The 16943-nt window shown below is 47.2% G+C and overlaps 1 protein-coding gene across 5 annotated transcripts in view; it reads left to right on the forward strand.

The window, feature by feature from the left end:
* agap1 (ArfGAP with GTPase domain, ankyrin repeat and PH domain 1) overlaps positions 1 to 16943 on the forward strand; it is a 119890-nt gene that overhangs the window by 80433 nt on the left and 22514 nt on the right. For 4 of the 5 annotated variants that reach the window (XM_037091009.1, XM_037091010.1, XM_037091006.1 and 1 more), the window contains 4 exons: positions 2813 to 2917; positions 7635 to 7803; positions 8830 to 8994; positions 10651 to 10812. In XM_037091009.1, coding sequence (XP_036946904.1) covers positions 2813 to 2917; positions 7635 to 7803; positions 8830 to 8994; positions 10651 to 10812 — 601 coding nt within the window. The remainder of the gene's footprint in view (positions 1 to 2812; positions 2918 to 7634; positions 7804 to 8829; positions 8995 to 10650; positions 10813 to 16943) is intronic. The other variant, XM_037091007.1, reaches the window with a different exon arrangement.

Below are 16943 nucleotides of genomic sequence, written 5' to 3' on the forward strand. Positions count from 1 at the left end.
ACAAGCTGGATCAGAACTTCTACTGTCACCAGAGTCTGTTTGTACAGAAGTACCTGAACTTCTGCTTTTGATTGATTAAAATTGATCATCTCCCATCTGAGTGTGAGCGACCCACAGCTTCATTAATGACACTGTAAACACACGTCTCTCTCTCTCTCTCGCTCGCCCGCTCGCTCACTAACAGGCAGTAATGGATGATCAGCTGGCCTGACAGCTGCACGGCTGCCGGCAGCTTTCACTTCACAGCAGCAGGAAGCTCGTCAAGTCGCGTTTAGCGCACCGTGGGGAACCCCTGTTGTTGTTGCTGCGACACACACACACACACACACACACACACACACACACACACACTGCTCTGCTTTGCTTCCTCCTGACATGAGCAGAAATTAGAGGAATCAGTGTAAATGCTGCAGCATCACTGAGCTCAACACGATGTAGAAGAGCAGCTTCTTTATTGTGGATCTTCATCAGTCACTGACGATTAACAGACCGAAGCATCGCACATAATTATCCAAGTTAAGTCGCCTCGTTGCATTTATTTACATCCCTGAGAGGCACGGCAGTCTGCTGAAGCCGGGCTGCAGAACATAACTGATGATCGTCACATAAGCAGAGCAGGGTCTGAATTGTTTTTATGAATTATTGATAAATGTTAAGCCAGGCTGCAACATTGAAGTCAGGCTGGTTCACTGAGACAAGCCTTCGTTGTTGAAGCCAGGCTGCATCATTTATTTGAAGCCAGGCTGCATCCAGCTGGCCTGACAGTCTTCACGCCGTCAGTTGTGATGAGGATAGACGAGGATCCACAGATTCATTTTAAAAGACGTTGTTACACCCTCGGACAGATGAAGTCATCCTGAGGAGAACGTGAACGTCTGGATCAGATTTCATGGCAGATCCGTCCATGTTGTCCTGGATCTGGTTCTGTTGCGGTCCCTTTTGGTCCTCTGTCACTTCTGGGCCTCTTCAGGCAGACGTTTTGGACAGATGTGTCTCATTTGTTTCGTAGCTCAGCACCACCGCCTGCCTTCGCCTCCCCTCCATGTCACTCTGAGGCTTCTTTCCTGCCGCTGTGTCACCGCTAATTACACCAAATGTGCCGTCACCGGCGGCGAGGCTGACCCGGGGCCCGCCGCTCTGTCCCACCGCCACCGACCGCCTTAATGAAAGCTGAGCGGTCGGGGCGGCGGAGAGCAGGCCTCTGTCCATCAGCCGACCTGTCCATCTCACCCCCCTCCCTTCTCCGTCTTCTTCGGTGGTGCCCGTGACTCCCCCCCTTCCTCCCTTCACGGCTGGACTCTATTAATATCCTCTGTCGGAGTGTTAATGTTGTAGAGGTCCAGTGAAGTGACACGCGTGGCAGCGCGGCTGTAATTGCTAATCAGCGGACAGTTTTATCCCCCGTCTCCCCCCGACGTCTCCCCCCTCTGTTTGATCTCAACTCTTTCTCCCATTTCCATCGTCTCTCTCTCTCGCCTCCTCTGTGACCTTCTTGCTCTCTCTCTCTCTCTAACCTAATGAATCCGGCTCAAATGAAGTGTGGGCGGGCGAGCGGCGGTCGCTCGGCCTAAACGGTCAGTCAGCCGCAGCTGATGTGCGTAGGAGAGAGAGAGAGAGAAGAAACGAGTCAGACAATTAAATAACTGCTGATTTGCCTCCATCTTGTCTCCTCTCGCTGCTTTCAGCTCGGCTGCAGATCTCTGATGTTAAAATGTTGTTTTGTGGAGATGAACTCGTGTTTAATCCGTCTTCTGGCGGCGAGCTCGTTATCTTCGCTCCGAAGCGTCTGAGTGTCGCTCAGCAGAGTCGAGGAATCGAGATTTTGCACAAATAGGACTCACTTTGTACAAAGTGTGGCCAGAAGTATGTGGACACCCTGCTGTTTGGGTGTGAGTGTGTTCTTCACGGTTCAGATCGTCTTCATCCGGCTTTGTGTCTCGTTACTTACAGAAACGTTGGTCCCAGTTTGGACTGGATGATGGATGAGGTCATCAGACCTCAGCAGGCAGAAACTCAGCTTTAAAAGTCCTTAAATATTCTTAAATTAGATCTTTATCACCACAAACATCTGATCTGATCTCATTTATCCATTAATGATCTGTTTTTGTCAAAATTAGTTCAATTTGTGACATCGCTAATTTTTAAATCTACCACTGAAGTGAATCCTGAACCCTTCACACAGGACGGACCACATTCACGCTGCGACGCTTCAATAAGGAAAAAGAGAATTTGTCCTCGAATCAGTTTGTGTGTTGGTTTGTTTGGTTTTTAATTGGATTTTGTTAAAATGATCAGGTGTGTTCAGGTGGCTGGTTGATGTGAATCCAAACATTTTGTTAGATAAAGGACGAGGCTTGTTGAATGAGCTGGTGACCTGGATCGCTCTTTCAAAACTGCCTTCAGATCGTTTCGACCAACTGACAACTGATGAAAGTGTTCAGATTTCTGTCACGTTACACAAACAAATCCAGAAATTCTTCACTGTTGATATGCAGAACTACAAAATATTTGATGTTTGTTCAGATGTTAACAGACACGTTTCTTTATCGTTTCCAAAACGTTCTGTAACGTTATAGATGAAATGATTACTGTCATTATGAAGCGTTTACAGTGTGTTGATGTTGTGTTGACGTTGTGTTGACGCTGTGTTGATGTTCTGTTGATGTTCTGTTGATGTTGTGTGGATGTTGTGTTGACGTTGTGTTGACGCTGTGTTGATGTTCTGTTGATGTTCTGTTGATGTTGTGTGGATGTTGTGTTGACGTTGTGTTGACGTTGTGTTGACGCTGTGCTGGCGGTCGTCTCTCTGCAGGGCATGCTGCTGAAGAGAAGCGGTAAATCCCTCAACAAGGAGTGGAAGAAGAAGTACGTGACGCTGTGTGACAACGGACTGCTCACCTACCACCCCAGCCTGCATGTAAGACACACACGCACACACACACACACACACACACACACACACACTCATTACTAACCCTCTCTGATTGCTTATTAGACTCCAGTGCTCTGCCAGCCTGCACTGACCTCCATCTATCTGCTGCTCTTCATCTCTCTCCTGTGTGTGTGTGTGTGTGTGTGTGTGTGTGTGTGTGTGTGTGTGTGTGTGTGTGTGTGAGATGCCATAAACTGTCTGGCCATAACACACACACACACACACACACACAGTGTTGATGGCCTGTGTATTAATTAGGACTCGTCATCTGTTTGCCCACGTCGGCGTTGATGATGTGAATATCAGCTGTAATGTCTCTGCTAATTGCCCCGACTCTCTGTCCTGTTGGCACAATATCCTGCCCCAACACTGCTTTATTACACACACACACACACACCACACACACACACACGAACACACACGCACACACACCACACACACACACACACACACACACACACACACACACACACACACACCCTCTGTCCGACAGGTTTCCTCTTCGTGTTTTGTGTCGGAGCGACAGGTTTTTCATTAACTGTCATTTATCAATAATGTTTATCAATAACAGCATTGATTTAATTATTTACTCTCCTGGAAAATAATCTTTGTTTTTAGAGAACAAAATTTAAATATTAAAAATATAAAAATAACTGCATTTGATGTCAAATAATGTCGCCAGGAAATCTTTAATTTATTGACTTTTTGATGTCAATAATTGAATTAACTGATTAAATTATCAGCAGAGAATTAATCGTTAACCATCCTCATCGTTGACTGATTGTTTTGAGTCTATATCTTATTTAAAAAAAATAGTTTCTGATATCTTATTAAAAGAATTTATTATCTTCTTTTTTCTGCTTCACATCATTGTTAAACGTGTATTTTGGGTTTTGGACCTCTGACCCAACAGAACCACACGTCTCGTCTCTGTTGAGATAATTATGACTCTTCTTGTGCGTCACTATTTAAAAACATGTGTTTATTTTCAGTTTTTCTGTTTCGAGTCATTCTAACTTTAATACTCAAAACAAAACATTTCATTTTGTCATTTTCCACAATTTTGTGTCCGTTGTGTTTTTCTGATTATCTCTATTTATATAAATGTTACACTTAAAATTGTCTCCAAAAACATCTTCACTCTTTAAAACTCCATATTAAACGTGTTTATTTTCTGTTTCTCTATTCTATTTATTTTTAACAAGAATTTGAATATTTTGAACAAAACCGTCGTCGCTTTTAAAACACGAAATATTTTATCTTTCTGCCACGTAAAAGAAAAATGTCTAAATGTTCTGACTCTCATAATATTGATTTTTATAATATCTATATTTTCTGAAGAATGATCTTATTTATAAAGTGTTTTCTCTTTTTCTAATAATATTCTGTCTTTGACAAACGTCGTCACTCAACCAAAAATATCTTCATCTTCCAGATGACGATGATTTGCTTTTGTCCAAATATTAAAAACTGTCCTCACTTTATAAACGATGTATAATAATTAAATCTGAAACATTCGTCTCTTCTGCTTCAGTTCAGATTGTTTCATCAGAAAGTGGTGAAATAAAATTAGTTTTGAGCGACAAACAGCTGAAAATCTTTAATCTTGTGAAGAAAATCCAGAAAATCTTCTGTGAAGTCGTCAGAACGTTTCTAATATTCTGACCAGTTCATCAACACTTTATCTTCAGGAATATAAAACCACTGCAGCCGCTGAGCGTTTGACTCGTGCTGAAGCTGAGCGTCCTTGTTTTTTCAGCGGGTTTGAGCAAAGGCACTCCTGCAGCCGCGGGTTGTCGGTTTGATTCCCTCTGCTCACGCCTGAGAATCACTTCACCAAACTGCACACGTCCATCAGCGATTAGAGCAGCTGATGCAGTAAATTAGTGTTAAAACTCATCACTTAACACACAAACACACACGCGCACACACTTGAGTGTGTGTGTGTGTGTGTGTGTGTGCGTGTGTGTGTGTGTGTGTGTGTTCAGACCCCCTCCAGCAGCAGAACGCCAGGTTTCCTGAGCGCGTTGCATCTGCAGCTCAGGCGTCAATTAGCGTGTTTGTGGAGGCTAATCGAATGAAACTCAATCAGCGCTGCTAATTGCCCGACTATGTGCAAAGAAATCACATTAATGCCGCTAATTAAGTGGATGGCAATAGATGCCACCTAATTGGCAAGAAAAGTCTCCTCCGAAGTGACGAAGACGAGGCCAAAACAAGGCGAGAGAGCAATTAGCCGCCTCTCGGAGCGTCGTTAGCCGAGTCCGAAGGAATCACACGGACACGACCTGCACCCGTCTGTAACTGTGGTTCTGTTCGCTTCCAGGTTCTGGTGAGCGGCAGCCTCTCCTGTAGTCGGGCCAACACTGGCAGCAGGCGGTCTGAGAGATCAATCAGTGAGCTAACGATCGGTCAGAGCTCTCACTGGTTGTTATCTGTCCTGGTCGTCATGGCGTCTGTTTGTGTTCTCTGTGTTTCTCACTTCCTGTTTGTGTCTGGAGCGTTACTTCCTCCCTCCGCCCTCGCTCCTCCATCACCCCCATCACTTCCTCCCTAATGTCTCCTCGTCTTCTTCTTCTTCTCCTCCTTTATCTGCCGCCGTCTCCTCGCCCATCGATCGTGTTTTTGGACGAGCTCGCTCTTTATGGATCTGTGTTTCCTCCGGTGTCAGCAGTATTCAGAGCTCTGTTCAGCCGCCATTTTTCACACCGACGCTGTTGTTTACACATCCATTTATACCCACACACACACGCACACACACACACACACACACACACACACACCACCTGCTGTCGGTGTGTTTGGTCGACACACACATCCGTCCTGGACGTCGCTGCGTGGCGTGGACGATCGGGCCGATGATGAAAGCTCCCCGATGCAAATGGAGACTCAATTACCTCGGTCAATCTGTCGGAGGGGTGTGTGTGTGTGTGTGCGTGTGTGTGTGTGTGGAGGTTTACCCAGCAGGCCCCTGGCTCGAGGGCTCTCCGGTGGCTTGTTAAGACGCCGTCGAGAGCACTTGGCTTTGAATTGGCCTTTTGTCAGCCGAGCTGCCAGAGGGAGGCGGGAAACACTAAGAGTGTGTGTGTGTGTGTGTGTGTGTGTGTGTGTGTGTGTGTGTGTGTGTGCGTGTGTGTGTGTGTGTGTGTGTGTGTGTGCGCGCTGTAGTAATTCCATCTTTGTGAGGACCAGTTAGAGTCTCAGAGTTGAAAGTGTGTCTCGTGTTCACAGGTGATCGTTTCACTGTTTGTTTTTTTCAGGAGGTTCAAATGTAAAAAATTAAATAAAATACTGGGAGAATTTTTATTTATTGTCTTTACAGTTTCATCACACGGTCAAACAACTGGACCTCAGCTAGTCCTCTCTCTGAAAATCAGAACCTCGTCTCCCTTTCAATAGATACTTATAATTGTAGGAAATGTCTTCAGACTTTTAAAACGTAAATACTTTTACTGAATTATCTCCACTTTCTGAATAATTGTCCTCTCAGCGTTTCTTTACAAAAACTGCCGTCGCCTTTGCAAAAAATCCTGAAATAATTAACGTAAAAAATAAATATCTGTATTTTCTAAAACAAATCATCACTGGAAATAATTTCCACATTTTCTCCAAATGTCTTTCTGAAAATCTCCAGACTTTCTAAAAAATGTTGTTTTTTTCTAGAGACGTTTTCTTTTTCTGTGAAACATCCTCAACTAATATAAAAATGTCTTTTATCTCTTTAAGTGTTCGTGCTTTAACAACCGTTTTGTTTTCTGAAGTGTCTTTTCTGAAACAGTCCTCACGTTATAGAAATGTTCTCACTGTTGCAAAAAAATACAGCTTCCCAAAAAAAGAGTCTCGACTCGCCGAAGATGTCTTGACTATCTGGAGATGTCCAGCGTCTCCTCGTGTCCTCGTCTCCTCGTGTCCTCGTGTCCTCGTCTTAAAGGTTGGGTCCTCACAGAGGTGGTCCAGCAGAAACTCTCCCTCAGTGGATTTAATCCGGCCCAGCGGGTTGTGGGATCTTTGTTTCTCCCCGTCTCCTTCATGTTGAAGAGGAGGCCGACCTCCCACAATGCCCTGCTCCTCTCGGGTCACCGCCGACACTCCACCCGGCTCAGAGGGGAGGGGGGGTGCTTTTAACAAGCGCCTCTCGTCCATCATTAACACTTCTACTCGTCTTTTCATCCGCGTCTCTGATCCGCCCCGTTCGGACCCGAGGAGAGCTCAGCGTCGGGCGGTCCGAGGCGTCCAGCAGCGCCTGGTCGAGTTTCGGGCGTGTCGGCGAACGGGCGGAGCCAATCAGAGCTGGCGTGGTCCGCCACTTCATCGCCACTTTGAGGGATTAGTGTGGCTTTCTTTCTGTTCTGATTTAGCTGCTTTGTTGTCCAGATGAATCCTCTCCACACAGAGAGCCAAACACTCAGGACCTCTAATCTTTATTCTGAATCGTTACTTAACAAACACAACATTCATCGCTGAGATAAATCATTTAACAACAACTTCTGAACGGATTCAAGGATTTAAAGAGTTTTTGCAGCATCTTATTTAGTTAATAGAGTCTGATGAGAAATACATCTAATCATGCAGGCTGTCCTCTGATTGGTCAGTGGTTGTTTTTACTTCCTGTTGGTTTAACGGACGGAGGTTTGATTCATAAACGCCTCGTACCTGCAGATCTTTGTTTCTACGTGTCACGCTCCCCCCGTCTGTCTCTCAGGACTACATGCAGAACGTCCACGGTAAGGAGATCGACCTGCTGAGGACCACGGTGAAGGTGCCGGGGAAGAGGCCGCCTCGCGCCATCTCCACCTGCGCCGCCGTGCCCAGTCCCAAAACCAACGGCCTGACGAAGGACATGAGCAGCCTGCAGCTGGGACAGACTCCAGGTACGTTCCACTTCCTGTCGGAGACTCGAGCGAGTTCTCAGCTTTGTGTTTGAATCAGAAGCAGCAGATGAGCCTCGAGGACGCCTCTCCACCTGAAGGAGACGTCGTTAAACAAAAGGTGGAGAGAAACAAGCGCTCCTCCATGTCCCCCACACACACACACACACACATAAAAGCAGCTCTTACAAGGCGGCTAAATCAAACACACACTCTGCTTCACACACACACACACACACACACACTGGGAGCACACAGGGATCCAGGAGGCCCGAGCTAATAGCATGAATATTCAGTGAGCCGTACTCCATGTACTAATTATTGTCATGAATATTAATGCAATCAGAGTCCTGGCTCCACTCAGCCAGCACCAAGAAATGAGCTGTAATGAGTGAAGGAGGGAGGGAGGAGGGGGGAGGAGGGGAGGGGGGAGGAGGGAGGAGGGAGGAGGTGTGGGGGGGAGGGGGGAGGAGGGAGGAGGGGGGGGGAGGATGATTCACCCGGCTGTTGGAGCTCGCAGCCTCTCACCAACTCAAGGGTTTGATTTAAGCAGCCAGCCTGGAAGAAGCTGCCTGTTATGGTCCTCTCATGTTCCTGTGTGTGTGTGTGTGTGTGTGTGTGTGTGTGTGTGTGTGTGTGTGTGTGTGTGTGTGTGTGTGAGATGTCCTGATCGTTTGTTCCACTTCCTGTTTTTTCCCCTTTAACATCCAGTTTTTGCTCGTTTTATGAAACAGTTGATTGATTTTAAGGTGACTGATGTACTCAGGTGTGTCAGGTGTGTCAGGGAAGAAGCTAGTAGCATGCGGCTAGTTAGCATCATGGATCCAGCGGCGTTGGAGGCGGAGCCACGTTGATCCCTGTCAAGCTGCTCAGTGACACATTGAGACGATTGTTGTCACTCACGTAAAGATGAAGGTTTTAAAACGAGGATCTCATTAAAGAGACAGCTGGCATCTATTGATCAGTTATTGGTGATATCTATATGTTTTAGAGGTGAAGTGTAAACCCTCTTCTGTCTTCCTGTCTCAGGTTCGGTGACCACGAGCACGTCGGTGTCTCAGATGGCGAGCGGCGTCAGCTTGGTGTCGTTCAACAGCCGCGGCCTGGAGGGGATGCACCAGCGCTCCTACTCCGTGTCCAGCGCCGACCAGTGGACCGACGCCACCGTCATCGCCAACTCTGGAGTCAGCACAGGTACACAAACACAGTGCCACAGGTCCACACGCGCAGCTCCGCTGTAGGCAACCTGCTGGGGTTCACAGGGCCACACCGCGCAGCTCCGCGGGGGAGCCTATCATTTGTCTCCCATTGATCCAGCTGCCAGACTGCTAATGCTGCTTAACTGTTTGTCAAGCTAATGGCCACCGAGAGTGTCCCTCACACGCACACACACACACACACACACACACACACACACACACACAGCGAGATGCTAAGACTGACAGCTGTCAGGCCGTGTGTGTGCATGTTTGTGTGTGTGTGTGTGTGTGTTACCGTGACAATAAGCTTGACTGACAGCTCTGTCGTGCCCTCCAGCCCTCCTCAAATAACGTTTAAAGCTGTGAAGTGCTTTCAGTGGACTCCCAGGGGCCACACACACACGCACACACACACACACACAGTTTACAGTCAGTTACAGTTTGTTTCATCAGACACTTTCATCTCCTGATGACGCCTGAATCAGAATTGAACCTCAGAGCATCTTAAAGATGCGACGACAGACGGGTCTGACGTGTTGTCGTGGATTCTGTGTTTATCTCTGAACATTTGGGTTCATCCCGACATCAACAGGAGCGTCTGAGCTTTGTTGTCCTGAGAGTTGCCTCCAGAAAACAAAGTGACTGTGTGTATATCGATCGCAGGCTCTGAATCAGACCAGAACTGTATCACGTCAGACTTTATCAATAAACAAGATGTTGCGGTTGATATAGAATAGTTTTGATATCATGCCGTGATGAAGCTGCGTGCAGAGGTCCGTCCTGTTCACCCTGCGACTCATTAAGTTCAGTCACACACTTCCTGTTTGGGTTTGATGTGATATCAGAGAAAATCTTCATCAGCGTTACTGAAGGTGAATATTATCCAATCAGGGAGTCACAAGACTTCTGCTCAAAATCAATATTTTTTCCTTTCAACTATCACTTTGAGTAAGGATCAGAGCTGACGAGGCCTCAGTGATACCGGGTCCTGCTCAGGTCCACGTCCCGTACCGGTCCGTGTGGTCGGAGCTGCGGGGCGAGCGAGGCTCTCAGCAGAGGGAGTGGACTCTCTCTCTCTGCCCTCCGCTCTTCGCGGCGGCCGCTGACAGCTGTGACTAGCGGCAGAATAAAATAACATTCAGCTTCCATCAATATCACAGCGCGGCGGCGGCACTGACATGGGCGGTGTGTGTGTGTGTGTGTGTGTGTAGATGGAAACATGTGCACAAAACACACACACGTGTATACACACAAGCGCTCGCCGGCCGCCGCGTCCCTGCGAACGGCAGACAGCCCCAAGGACGGCCATAACTTATTTTACAATCGTTTAGTCTCAGCTCAAGTGGAAAATGTGACAACTTATCTCTGCTGACAAGATGCCATCCCCGAGAGTGCAATTAACCGCCGTGGATTAACGGCCTTCCCATCTGCACGCCGCGCTCCATCCACGTCACCCCGCCCCCACCTACACCTCCACCCTCAGCCTCAAGACTTCCTCCTGCTTCACTTTCCCTGCATGCTTCACTCCGGTCGCCTCCTCCTGTGGGGTATTTACTCACCTACATACTTCCCTACATGTGACGTGATGATGTCATTAACTCAGCTGATCCACGACACGTATTGACTGTATAAATGTTTGTTGGACCTGCAGATACGGGCCTGGGAGACTCGGTCTGCTCCAGTCCCAGCATCTCCAGCACCACCAGTCCCAAGATGGAGCCGCCGCCGTCGCCGCACGCCAACCGCAAGAAGCACCGCAGGAAGAAGAGCACGAGCAACTTCAAAGCCGACGGCCTCTCTGGTACTGCGGAAGGTAACACCATCTCCCCTCCCCTCGCCTCACACTTTCCCCGCCCAGGTCCGACAGCTAAACGCTTCCCCCCTGAAACAAGTCGCTGAAAATCTACTCACACAGTCCAAATAAATACGTTCAGGTGGTTTTATAGTCCTGATCCTGCCCGTTATCCTCATGTTGGCTTACTTTTACACAACTAAAGACTTCTAACATGTACTTCCATGTACTTATACACTTTACTGTACACACTGTACACAGATGTACTTCTAAGTATTTACAACTATTTACAGACTTGAACAACTCGAGTCTGATGGTTGACACGCTTCCAGAGAAGTGTTCCTCTGACGCGTCTCAACTTTAAATCATTTATGAATATATTTCTATAGTTTTGACTCCAGAGAAGAAACCTGGTGCTGTTTCTTTTGGGACCCGGGTTGGGAAACGCAGTCATGTGATCGTGTGAGACTCTGGACCTCCGCTGTGAGGGACGGATGTCCTCCTCATCTCATTCTGTCAGCCCTTCATCTCTTCATCCTGCTCGTCTTCTTCTTCTTCTGTCTCTGCTGTGACTGTGAATCAGTTTGTAACATAACCTTCGCCACGTGGTCGGCGCTGTGAGACGCACAGTTTGGGTTCTGGTTGGTTCAGGACCCAGTCGGGAAAACAGAAGGTTTTTAGAAGGTCTGAGAAGTTTTTCCTGACTTATTTAACGACTTTGAGAGATTAAACAAAAAGTCACAAGTTGAATTGTTTTGGTGGACGGAGATGATCGTCTGCCACAGATACAGAAGTGAACAGTGTCACTGGGGCTGCTCGATCGGACGGTCTTTGGTTCTGATCCACCTTAAAGGTGTGGTGACGTGCACACAGCAGCGTGGCACACAGAGAGGTGAAGCCCCGCCCCCTTCTGGTTATCGGTGTCTTGCTCAGGGATTTGAACCTCTAACCTCGGCGATGTTCAGGCTCAGGTGTGTTCTGCTGCGGACCAGATGGATCAGAGCCGGAGAGAGAGAGAGAGTCAGAACCTCGTAAACGTTGGTGAACACACACACACACACACACACACACACACACACACACACTCTCTCTCTCTCTGGCTGAACAGATGTGGCAGCAGCAGCAGATGTGTAATGTTCGTCTCTCCATCACGGAGGCATCAAGCAGCTGACAAGGCAAGTGGCTGTCTGAGTGACGGATCGACGCTTCGTCTGCTTCCAGCTCTCCTCCTCCACTCTCATTTTCTTTCCTCTCCTTCGCTTCCCTTTGTTTGCTTTTTCTTCTTCTTCACCCTCTTGTACTTCTGTTTCCTCTCCTCAGTTTTCTTTCTCCTCTCCTTTGGCTCACTCTCCCTCCTTTATTCCACTCTTCCCTCTTTTCTCTTCCTTTATCCCTCTCGATTGTATTTGTCTCTTTTCCTTTCCTCTCTCACTTCTTTTCTTTCTCTCCTCTCCTTCTCTTATTTGTCATCTTTCTTCCTTTCCCTCCTCCTCTTCACGCTCTCCATCGGCGTCGTAGTTCCTCCTCTTCCTCTCCGCGACCGTTTCCTTACCAACACTCCTCTTGAGCTCCGCCTCGCCCCCCTATTATTCAGCCGGAGAGGCTTAAGTGAAATATTATAAATAATCCACCGTATTGAAATCTTTTATCAGCTGTGTCACTTTCATTATTCAATAAGCGATTAGTAACAGTCTTCCCAATTTAGCCATTAAGCACCGAGCGCGCTCGGCCGGCCGCCGGCTCGCCGCCTGTCACGGCGGGCGGGCAGGTGAAGTATCTTCGTGTCAGCTGAGGCTCGCGGTAATTCATGAGGGGGAACCGCCCTCTGTGGCCGAGCTCCCCCAGGTAGCACCAACACACACATGGAGTCCTGCTCGTCTTCCTCATCAGGCCGAACGATTCTGGTCTCATCCTGACACGCCAGACGAAACACTGAACTAAGATGGAGGCACGAGGACGCAGCAGCGCTCCTGTAGAGCCGGTTTAGTTTTGATCTGATGTTTAACGGTTTGTTGGCTTGTCAGCAATTTTACACAAAAACTACTGAACATATTTCCACAAATCTTGGATGAATTATGAGATCATTAACTGTTGTTGTGGATCCAGACTAACGGAAGGATTCAGGAATTAAAAAAAAACATTTCATGGACTGAAGGATGTGATTAATGTCTCGTCTCTTCTGGGTGTTTGGAATCACACTTGTCTTGATCTTGTTGGTGTTTCAGTTTGTTTCTCATGTTTTGAACAGATTATTTAAGTATTTTTATAATCAATCAAACGTTTTTTTGTCAACAGAAATCTTCTCTGGTTATTTGACGTGTCTGGACTGTTGAAGACGTGTCCCTTCACTGATCCCTTTATTTATTTGTCCATAGATTTATTTATGATTTATAATATTTGTGATAGAAGTTAATTACACTGCTGTTCATCCCTGTGTTTTAATAACACACACACACACACACACACACACACACACACCTGTGTCAGGTGATCACAGCTTCTACTCTTGTTAACTAGCCGTCGTTTGATACTCTCCCTTCATTCTGGAGCTTTGAAAGTTGACCTGTAAAATACCTTCACACACACACACACACACACACACACACACACACCTTCAGGTGTTTGAAGTGGCCTCACACAGGTAACAGCAGGATCCCTGAACACATTCCTGACTGCGAAGAGTTTTTGTGTTTGCGAATGCTTTGATTCCTCGACCGAGAAACTGTGTGTGTGTGTGTGTGTGTGTGTGTGTGTGTGTGTGTGTGTGTGTGTGTGTGTGTGTGTGTGTGTGTGTGTGTGTGTGTGTGTGTGTGTGTGTGTGTGTGTGTGTGTGTGTGTGTGTGCACCTGCAGCTCGTGGCCTCTGACTGCCTCATTGTGAAACATGAATTCCTCTAAAGTTAATCGACGTTAATCAGGAAGATGGACGCCGCTCGCTCGCCATCGCAGGTCATTGTGGGTCAGCGCAGGTCAAACAGGTGGGAACAAAGAGGAGCACTGTGGAGCCGAGCCCAGGTGGTCCGCTGGTACCTGACGTCAGGAGGGGGAGGAGTTAACTTTATTTATACTCTATAGTTTCGTTCTCTAAGAAAATCTGAAAACAAATGAAATATCTGCTGATTCATTAGATTTATTTGTACGTCTCCGCTGGTCTTTCTGGTGGAAGGAGACACAGAAACTGATCTTACAAAACATGATTTCAGTTTATTTTGTTTATATTTTGTAATATTCAGAGAGTGAAATAATAAAGATGTTGAGGTTTTATAATCTCTCTCTACGTCTCAAAATAAACAGTATCTGTTAAATATGTATAACTTCATCTGTCCTGTAGCGCCTCATCAACAGTACAGGATGTTTGTACACAATTAGAATACCAATGATTAAATATATTGTTGCGTGATACGAAATATTACCTGGAACATTATCGAACGCTTCAGATATTCGGCAGCAGCTCCAGTTTCCTCCTCTCTCTCTCTGATCCAACCTGTGACCTTTCCTAAAGCGACCGATTGGTTTCTAGATGATAATGTTCTGGCGCTCAGCGGCTCCACAGTATTTGACTCAGACGCTCTGTGAACGCTCGCCTCGAAAGAAACAAGCAGAGTAACATTTAAAGTGTCGGCGCGTGCGCTCGGCTCACAGTCGCCCCGGGGGAGCGAACATTACCGAGGCTCTGCTGTTTCAGACGGAGCAGGAGGTCAGAGGTCACGCAGCTCCGCCACCGTCAGACCGTCACAGCTGCGTCCATGTTGGCGTGACGTCTGTGTGCTCTGTCTTCACTCTGCTACTGAGATCATATTATAAAAACATTGTTCTGATGTTCTGGTTGGGTTTAAAATGTCCCGACGTCTCTTCAGATATTAATATTTAGAACATCTTTTATTTCGAGTTTGTCTTTGAAGCATCGGCGGCTTCAGTGACGGGACTCAGCAGGACTTCCTTCAGTGTGTCTGTTGGCCTTTTATTGGAGAGTTTCTGGTGTCAGTCGTCGATTATTAAAGTGTGTGAGGACGAAGGGGATCAACGTGTGATGATGTGTTGTTGGTTGGAGAAGTGTTGAGGGTTTAAATGTGTTTCAGGGTCCAGTTAGTTGTTCTTCTGCTCTCGTTTGTTATGTTGCAAACTTTCATCCCTCCATCGTGCTCTTTGGCCCCTCCCACTCCCCACACCAAGCCACTCCCCCTCTCCGATGGACCAATCCCTGCTCAACGCTGCTGTTTTTGTCTCTGTCTCTTCTTCTTCTTCATGTCGTCTCGTTCCTCTGCTCTGTCCTCCCCTCTCTTCTTCTTCTTCTTCTTCTTCTCCTTCTCTTCCTGCCGTCGGGGGACACAGCCAAGCGTCGAGCGTGGAAACTTAGTCGTGTTGGTAGCCTTCGCAGCATTTACACCAACAGTCTGCTCCACTCAGAAGGTAAAGAACCACCTGTGACAGACAGGTGGACCTCCATCAGCCCCACCCTGACCCGATGGAGCACCCTGTCCTGGAGAAATGTGCTACACCCAGTAAGCAGCGGTTTGAAGTGTCAGAAGATGTCGAGACGTTCAGATTCAGACGGCAACAACTGTCCTGTTAACGAGAGAGTAGAGAAGACGATGAGTCAAATAATCCAGAAACTAGAAAGAATTTGTTCTTTATTCGACAGTAAACAAACACACACTGTTTGCATTTTCTAATTTTTGTCTTATTTGACATCAACTTATATGTGTACAGTAAAGTGAGTTTTAATACATCAGGTCTCTAAATACCAAAACATTTTCAGAAGGACCCGTCACACACAGGCTGATCTTATCAGAGGTTCATTCATTTGAAAATATAACAAGCAAAAACAAGAAGTCACATGTTGACGTACCTTTATTTTGGCGGGTTCAGAGGACAATATTGTTGTGAATTACTGATTTCAGGTCTCCACCTCCTCCTGAGAAAGATATCTGGCTGCTTATCTTCAGCTTTTCATAGAGAAATAATTCAAAAGACAAATCCCAAAATTAAAAGTGAATTGATATGAGCTGCAGATTTTGACTCAAACTAGCTTGTATCTTTGACTCAACAGATATTTTCTTATGCAGCTGTTCAGTTTCAAACATCGTCTTTAAGAACTAAAATGGCCGCTCCCACTGAGCAGCTCCATGTCAGCGACAGTGTTTCAGCTCGTCTTTATCCTCCACTTCTTCTGACCTGCAAACCCTAAACCAGCTTCTTACTCTGGGCTGTCAGTCTGTGTCTGGTTCACTTGTTTGGTGCAGAGAAACTTCCACATTTCTTCCCCCTGCCTGAGTCACCTGACCCGTCTGTCATGGCGTCCTCCCCTCCCCCGCCCTCGTCACCTGTGAGGATACGACCAAACAAACGCAGCCGCCCCGCAGCGAGAGCGATGCACCCTGGGAGCGAGCGTCGTGCAGGTGGAGTCCGAACTCCTGGAGGTCTGAACGCACCTCAGGTGATCTAAGTGTCGTCTGCATGATCGAGTCCAAACGGGTTAAATCATCTCCACTCAGTCTTGAATCTGCTCGACGTCACGGCTTCTTCCTCTCACTTGTTCAGGAAATAGACTTCTTCTTTTTTTTTTTCCCTCCACAGCGACTTCGGAACAATCGGCTGCGATATTTTCCAGGTTATTAATGTTGTAAAAGGCTGCGAATAATATGGGGAGTAATGACCTGTGTCGCAAAGCAATACTGTGTGCGGTGACATTTAAGGCTTTTAATTTGTGTTTCCCGAGGCCCCCTTTTGTCTCCCTCACGCCTCCCCTCTCATTGCACCTACCGTCCTGCTTGTCACACACACACACACACACACACACACACACACACACACACCCCGCTGGGTCGACTCGACACCTCACACCCCGGATGATCGGCTTGTATGCATGTCCTGCCCCCCCTCCCTCGCTGCGTCTTGTATATGCTGTATATTTGGTTTGTTCTGTTGCTGCTGTTAAAGGTTACCGGTGTCAGAGTTCACAAATTGCCTTGGCGCCACCTCTCCCAGTGTGAATGTCGCCCACAGTAGCCGAGAGCGGTGGCAGTAATTACCAATACGGCGCGGGTGACTCGCCGCCTGAGTGTTTGTGTGTGTTTGTACTCTCATGCATACGTTTAGTCGTGAACGGCGAGGAGAGGCGGAGCCAGTGAAGACGCTCGGAAGGACTCGGGG

This window comes from Acanthopagrus latus, chromosome 24 (assembly GCF_904848185.1).
Source record: "Acanthopagrus latus isolate v.2019 chromosome 24, fAcaLat1.1, whole genome shotgun sequence".
In the NCBI taxonomy this organism is placed as follows: Eukaryota; Metazoa; Chordata; class Actinopteri; order Spariformes; family Sparidae; genus Acanthopagrus; species Acanthopagrus latus.